We start from the raw sequence: 8,367 nt of genomic DNA, 5'->3' as shown, positions 1-8,367 counted from the left end.
ATCATATGCAACCAGCAATTTCAATGCATGTTAAGTGGAATCTATGACTGTATGGAAGCATGGGAAAGACTATGGATTACAGTATTACGAGGATGTGCAAAATAACAACAGTAGTAATATTGATCATATGAAAAATATACCAAAATCTGAAAAAATTATCAATATGTATGCAGTATGAAAAAGTATAAGTATATATGCAGTATGTAGCAATGAGAGGGATATAAGATTGTGAAGTGATCAGATATGCAAATTTACAGCAAATATACATAAGATGCAAATGTGCATGGTATCCACATTTCTGTACATACACACTGTATGTACAGAAAGCGTCCTGGCCAACGCGAGCCCTTGTATGATTGTATTCTGTGTGGCCTTGGAACAAACCAAACCCCTCCACTTTGTAGGTAGACGCTCAAAAACTGGAACTGTTGTGTTCCAGGAAATAGCTGCCGTCCGGGCAGCAGCAGCAGCAGGAGGAGGAGGAGGAGGAGGAGGAGGAGGAGGAGGAGGAGGAGGAGGAGGAGAGGGAAAAAAAGGACAACATTGACAGGATCCCATGTATGGTTTCTATTTAACACCTGACATTAAAAGGGCGGACAGGCTGTCCCTGACATTCAGTTCGTCAGTTTCGAACACGTCAGATGCCATCTAATGTCGGCTTTTGCAGTATTTTAATATACTCCGCTCTAATGAAAACATGATCACCTTCCCTTGGGCCAGAGATATTCATCTTCCCTCTGTTGTTATTCTCTTTTAGAGCATTGTTTTGTAACTGTCATATTCTCTAATGTGTTTGCTCGGGACTGCAGATTCCCATGGTGCATTGCTGCGACCGTGTCCTACAAACTAAAGCTTTGTTAATAATCGTCTCTTCCTGACAAAAAGCACCCATATCTATGCTTGTCTGTGCAACGCATTAAAAAAGGTACAAGGGGAGGGGCTGAGAGTGTGGGAAAGAACAAATGACGGTGATTTACTGCGCAGGTCAAACATTACGCCGACCACATGTGAGCGTTGCTGTGCCAGCTGCAGTCTGTGTCATTTACCAACCGTCATGTCACCTGTCTGGACATGGTAGTTATTAGGCTGCTCTGAGTACATTATGTAATGTTTGTGGCGAGAGAACAGAGAGGAAAAACAACATTTAATTATGTGGCGGCTGCATAAAGCCGGTAGCCTACAAATGCACAAAACAGGAGATGGCTGTTTTCATGCTTTTTAACTAAATCCTACAACAATTCATTCCAATGCTCAAGGCTATTGAGGCAAAATCTAGACTGTGTCGCTATAGACTTTCAGACAACCATGTTAATTCTGGTTTGAGGACTCCTGGCTGGGTGTCTGACTCCAAAAGTGAAATACAGGGGGTAGACAAAATACCAGGAACTGAACTCTTAACAATATACAGTATGAATATCAAGTATCTAATTAGGATCCTGCATCCTGAACTGTCTGTAGTGGATACTGGACCTTTCTTCAAGAAGGAAAGCCTCCAGTTCTTTGAGGGATGAAGAAGGTGGAAATCTACTTCCCATAAAACTTCAATGATATTTACATCTGCTGGTAGAGGAGACCAAGAAAGCAGTTTGGCTTCATCCTGCTCTTCATGAAAGCGTTAGTGTGCATGGAGGCATTATCACCTTGGAATATGGGAACATCGTGAGGGAGCGGTGCTTGCACCATAGGGTGCTTCTGGTCCTGTAGAAGGGCCTCATATTCCTTGGCCATTATGCAGAGCAAACATCAGACCTAATGACTGCCAGTAGATGAGATCCACCACCATGTTTGACAGTTGGCAACAGACATTGTGGGTTGAAGGCTTCCTTCGTCTTTCTCCAATCGTAAACACATCAGGGCGCAGGGTTCCCGGTTTTGAGCTCCTTACACCAGGTTATGCATCTTTGTTCATTGGCTTTGGATACCCAGAGGTTTCTGAATGGCAGATGCTCAGTACAGTTTGAGTTGAGACTGTGTCACAGAGGTGTTGGTTCAGTTCTATGGTAATTCTTGAGTCTGTAGTTTTGTGATGTCTGTCTGTCCTTGTCGGTGAACTTCCACTTGCCACCACTGTTCCTCTTCACCAGTGAAGTTTGTCTTTTCATCTTGCTACATTAAATAATTTTATAGTTTTTGTGACTGATGTTCTATGACTATTTGTGTCCTCTTTGGAACTCTGTTAGTCGCCCGATATTGCTTTGAAAACTCATATTAAAGTGGTGATTGTCAGAGCTGACACATACTGCTGATTGGCATTCAACTTAGTATGACTGATCAGGGTAGCTGCCTTTGTGAATGTAATTTAGTTACTTCAAAGTTAAAGCCCTTTGTCAAGTGGTGTTTCTGTATTTCGTCCACCCCCCGTATGAAACAATGGTGTGATTGAGGAGGCTGTCTCTTTCGAGAAAGCCATTTGGAATTTGAATATTTTCACCTCTGAGAGTCGTGTGGCACGGCTCTGGTTTCTCGGGCTACACCCACTGGGTTGGTATTTAAACCAGCTTCTCCTCCCAGGCCTCATCAGTCTGCTGCACAGAGAATAACAGACAGAAACTCCTGACACAGTAGCCGACACTACCGTGTGGACTGCAAACCCTGTAGAAACGACGACGACATGTCTGCGGAAATTTCAGCCAGATTCTCTCTTCTCCTGCTCATTATCTCTTCGGTGAGTTTGCTTTTATATATTGGAGTACACATATTCTCTTCAGATATAAAAAGTGATTTTGGGAGGTGAAAATGAACTCATATCTTGAAAGCTTGAAATGTTCCAGTAATTTGGAAATCTGCAATTTCCGTAAACATCCAAATCATTCCATTGGAGATGCGATCATGCATTATGCAGAGCTACTATGGCTCTGATGAAGAAGTTCAGGAGTGTTGCAGTTGGGTAGAAATGAAATTATATAAGGCATTTCTGTCACTTGGGAGTTCTTGAACCACTTACTGTATGTTCAGAAGAAAATTACAAGAGTGAAATGAGGTAGTCTAGAATCATCAGACTAATTTAATGTCTATGTTGCTAATTAGTTTGACAGCACTATTACAATGTGATGGCACTGTAAAGAAAGTATATTTATTATGAGAAAATCTGGTGCCTCTCATTTAAGGTAATCATGCCTACCATTGAGTCATTTTACTATGATCAGTTAAAAATTACAAAATAATTATTGTATTTCCCATACATTGCTTTAATGTTGCTCTCCTCACAACCTGCATCTTTGCCGCTGGGCTGATGCTGCTCCACAACAGTGAGAAGGAAAGAAAACATGAAAATGTATGGCGGTTAATATGATCACATGCAGTCTGGTGTCGCCATCTTGTGGCACTCACATGCAGTAACTTCAGCTACAGCCAGAAACCAAAGCCAGTCGGTAACTGCAACAGTGCTTTATCACAGGCTAAAAAAATGAAACCGATGTCACACAGTGTACGGAATAGAGTGTACTCTGTTATATGTTGCATTTATACATTGATATTTTTACAACTTATTGCATATTTCTTGGTTAGGGTTATCCCCTAAACCTTACCCTAACCCTACTCCTTTTTTTTTTTTTTGACTGGGATCATTTAAGTTTCCTTTTGTCTTACACAAGCTGTAATTTCTGTCTTTCCTGTAGACTGTGGCCCTGGACTGCTCCCAGCCCTGTGCCTGCCCTGCGGACCCCCCGCCCTGCCCGCTCGGTACCAGCCTGGTCCTGGATGGCTGTGGGTGCTGTAAGGTGTGCGCCAGGCAGCTGGGGGAGCCCTGCACCCTCCTGGAGCCCTGTGACCACCACAAGGAGCTCTACTGTGACTATGCACTGCTGAGTGACACTGAGACCGGCATCTGCATGGGTAACTCATCCTCCCTGACTCCTTGCAGTGTTTGATAGTCCGCGCAGCAGATGTGAACAATCTGGTGATTGGCACAGTCGAGAGCAATGTGCATGTTTTCATTCCAGCCAAACACAACAGCAGCTGACACCTGCATATACATGGCTCTTGATGGCACATGGTTGGTTTAGGGAAATTGCTCAGCAAGTACCTCTTATTGATACCGGTTTGATAAGGAATTAATTTTATCTGATGTTAGAATCAAAGTGGTACAAGGGTGTCCTGGTGGCTAAGTTGCATACCATGTAACTGTGATGTAATGGATCTGAATCTGGCCTAGGACCTACAGTATATTGCATGTCTTACTTCTCTTTGCTGTAAACTATTGGAGGTAAAGCAGAAATGCCATTAAAATAATAATCTTTAAGTTTGAAGGAAACCATGAAGATTAATGCACTTATTCCCCCTCTCCCTTTCCTTCACATATATACTACTACTTTCACAATTATTGAAAATGTATTTTTATCTCCCTGCTGTTTTAATATACTATATGTATGTAAATTGGTGTGTAATTTCAGTCTGTAAATGACTGCGAAGCAATAATAAAAGCTACTACTACTACTACTTCACCACCCACCCAGCCAGTAGCAATCAGTGAACAGCTGGCTGACAAGTGAACCTCTCTTGCTCTTAAGTTTACCTCAATTGGTCAGATGCCCAAGCCTCGAAATTCACATTGACAGCAAATAGCAGAGCAATGGCACTATCAATATTGCAGAGATTCTGACATATTATCATACTCATTTATGTTTAGCCAACAATTTGGAATACTTTTGCTAAATTCATACAAAATGTCAACTAATAAAACCTACCTACGACGGCTTTAAAAGGTCATGAATTAATCTATGACATTTACTGACCTCTATTGGTGACTATAGGAATTGCAACAACATTGATGGAACTTATCTCCTCCTGCACAAGCCTTTTCCCCACCCCTCCTGTCCCCTTGAGCTATGGTGGCCTGTAATTGACACAAACAATAAAGTGACATTCCCCCAATAGAGGGGAGTCAGTTGGCTTTGTCATTTGCTTTCTTGGCTTGAGAACAAAGCTTTTGGGGATTGGAGGGTGCGGGTGGGGGTAGGGGTGGGGGTTGGGAGATTGGGAGTGTCTTGAAATTCCAATGGGTGGGGAGTTTTTGTTCGAAATCCAAGTACAGGCCAGAAAGTGAATTTTGAAAGCCAGAAATATCAGCACCGGGCCAAGTAATCATTGAGTCATTGATATTGATCAGCAACCCTATCAACCCCACAGATGTGTTATGGCCAGACAGATATGTTATTATGTTTGTAAAGTCATATTTATTGAACCTTTAAAAATCAAGTGCTGCATCTTCTCTCTCTACAGCCCAAGAGGGCCAGACTTGTGACCTGGGAGGGGTTATCTACCGCAGTGGAGAGACCTTCCAGCCCAGCTGTAAGCACCACTGCGTCTGTATGAATGGTGAGATAGGCTGTGTGCCGACCTGTGCCAGTGACGTTCGGCTACCCTCCCCTGACTGCCCCTACCCACGGCGCATCCAGATCCCTGGAAAGTGCTGTGAAGAATGGGTGTGTGACCAGACGCCTCAGGACCACCACTACCAGTCAGCCATGGCCGGTGAGCATCACCTCTTTCACAAAACCTCACATTACCTCTTCTTTCTTTTTGCTTCTCTTTTTATCTTACCCAGAATTAGGTTTCGTTATGCATTTTTGAAGACCAATATTTTTGGATTGAAGACACTGATATTTTATGCTATTTATGGACAGGGAGGAACCTCCATCATATTAGAGGTGTATGACACTGACATCTGATATGTAATAAAAGGCCAATATCGGCAAACCAAAATCTGGGTCTAACCCTAGTGAAAACTTACTGTGGAATCTATAGGCTATTGACAGAAATATGATGTTGAATCAGATGCTACAAAATGATGTGTGCCGATTGGTTATTGACTCCTCTTGTTCATCGCTTTGCAGTTGTTTGAAATCTCCTATCAACCACGTAGGCCTATGTATAAGTAAAAGTGAATAGTCTGAAGGTAGATTAATCTTCAAATGTAGGTTACTGTGACACAGTAAACTGTCTTGTCTTTAGCCCTAGTCTCTACTCCTAACACTTGAGAAGAGTTAACCTGAATACTGTTAGCTAGCTAGCTAACTAGCCAGCAGGCTAATTTAGCAAAGTAGCCAATGTCAATGTTAACATGAGACTAGACTAGATACTAGATATGTTACTTAGTATGTAAATAGGCAAGATAGTAATGGCTAGCTAACCAGATATGATGGTTAGCTGGCTAGGAAGCTGACAAACACAAAATGCATCAGATGTATCAGTGATAAAATTAGCACTTTCCCAGTCAAAAACAGCACAGAACCATGTCTGTTAAATGTTAAGACAGTCAAGATGAACGTTAAGAAACACAATGAGCTGTTCACAGCCATTGTTGCCAAGAGTTGAGGACCTCCAATATGGCTGCCAGAGGGTGTACCTCCTTGGTCACTTTGCCCCAAAGCCCTCAGACTTTACCCAAAATTACACCAATTTCCTCTCTGCCTTGTCACATACGCGAAAACCAATTATCATTCTTGCCCTCTGTTTCTCTCACACCACGTTCCACTTTCCTTTATTCATCACTTTTCTTTCACCCCCCCGCCCTCTTCTCCTTGCAGGAGGCTCTCAAATTCACCCCTTGGTTTCTTCTTCTCCTGTCTCAGTCTTCAGGCAGATTTCTTCCCACGGGCCGGTGGCAGAGAGTCCCAGGGACAACTGCATCGTCCAGACCACGGAGTGGAGCGAGTGCTCTGCGACCTGCGGCATGGCCGTCTCCTCCCGCATCACCAACGACAACCAGCGCTGCCAGCTGGAGAGGCAGACCCGCATCTGCATGGTCCGACCCTGCAACACCCAGCAGGAGAGTGACATCAAGGTGGGTGGATGTCACTTCAACTAGTAGTGGAGTGGACAGATGTTAAAGAAGCAGGCTTGTGGTTTGAATCCCCAGACTGGCTGGGCATCTCAACAACTGCTGTTGAGATGCCCTTGAGCAAGGTACCGAACCCCAATTGCTCCAGTGAAGCTGCTCAATGCCTACCAGTAGAAGACTGTGGTTGTACTTGGCAGCTCCAACAGTAGAAGATTGTATTATATGAATGTAATGAAGTCAACTTTCTTTGGATAAATAAAGGGTAATGCCCTAGAATTACACAACAGTTACATAGCACTCATGATAACCATTGGAAGAATCAGTCCTGAAGCTTTGCATAACTATAACTGACATCTCTAAGCATGCTGACACTATACTGACACACCAAAGTGACGCGGTGACCGTTTGCTCTGATCCACAGAGGGGGAAGAAATGCGTCCGGACGCCCAAGGTCCAGCGCGGGATGCGTTTCGAGCTGTCCGGCTGCTCCAGCACCAGGCTGTACAAACCCAAGTTCTGCGGCGTTTGCACCGACAACCGCTGCTGCACGCCTCACACCACCATCACCGCCGAGGTGGAGTTCCGCTGTCCAGAGGGAGACGTGTTCCGGAAGAAGATGATGTTCATCAAGACCTGCTCCTGCCACCACGACTGTCCACGAGACAACGACATCTTCCTGGCCTCCAACACGCGAAGGATGATCGGAGACTATGACAATGACATGTGACGGGAGGGTTCTTGGTTCTACGTGTGCACACACACAAACACACACGCGTTACTAGACTTCTGAGGAACCTTCACTGACAACATTCATTCCCTAACCCTAACCATAATCCTGACCGCTACATGCCTAACCTTAAACCTAATCCCAATTCAAACCTTAACCCTAAACCCAGGTCTAACCTTAAAGTAATAATCAGCAACATTTTCATCTAAATAAATGACCGCATTCTCTATCACTCATTGCTGTAACACAATAGTGATGCAACCTATATACAGTTCGTGAAAGCTTTTACACTTGCTGTTCTAAACACCCAGTGTCTGCTAGGTCTTTCTCTGGAAAAAAAATCCTCTGCTACATTTCCAGTTTGTTTGGAATAAACAGAAGAGCTACGTAGTTAGTTTGAGCAACGATAGCCACCACTAAGAAAAGAGAAACTCAAACTTCATCAACAGAAAATGAAGACAAAAAAACCCAAAAAAACACAGCAATGAGCACTTAGCACCAAAGATGGAGACAAAATAAAAAAATGAGAATCTCACTGATTACCACTTTAACCTTAACCCTAAACCCAAACCTGGTTATAGTTGTGTGTTCAAATGTCTTCATTTGATTTCCCTTGTCTTTCTATTCTTTTGAGGACGTTTGACCCTCATAAGTATAGCAATACAAGAACACACACACAGCCCTAAACCAAACATCCACTAAACCAAACATTCACTGGCAGCTGTATTTCGGGATCCGTCTCTTCCTTCTACTCACAGACACGTCAGCCTAGTTTAGAGACTGAAAGAAGAATGAGTTTCCAAGACATTAAGTAGAGCAAGAGATCCATCCTTTACTTTTTTTTTTTTTTTTTTAACTT

At 43.3% G+C, this 8,367-nt stretch overlaps 1 protein-coding gene across 1 annotated transcript; it reads left to right on the top strand.

Annotated features, from left to right (window-relative positions):
* Positions 1-2,547: 2,547 nt before the first annotated feature.
* On the top strand, positions 2,548-7,970 carry ccn2b (cellular communication network factor 2b). Its single transcript, XM_071919159.2, has 5 exons — positions 2,548-2,665; positions 3,618-3,834; positions 5,221-5,472; positions 6,573-6,784; positions 7,203-7,970. Exons 1-5 carry the CDS (start codon positions 2,612-2,614, stop codon positions 7,506-7,508), a joined length of 1,041 nt encoding a protein of 346 aa, XP_071775260.1. The 5' UTR covers positions 2,548-2,611; the 3' UTR covers positions 7,509-7,970.
* The last annotated feature ends 397 nt before the right edge of the window (positions 7,971-8,367 follow it).

Source organism: Centroberyx gerrardi, chromosome 19 (genome assembly GCF_048128805.1).
Source record: "Centroberyx gerrardi isolate f3 chromosome 19, fCenGer3.hap1.cur.20231027, whole genome shotgun sequence".
Classification (NCBI taxonomy): domain Eukaryota; kingdom Metazoa; phylum Chordata; class Actinopteri; order Beryciformes; family Berycidae; genus Centroberyx; species Centroberyx gerrardi.
Note: the sequence above shows the minus strand (reverse complement) of the source record. Positions and strands in the feature narration are given on the sequence as shown.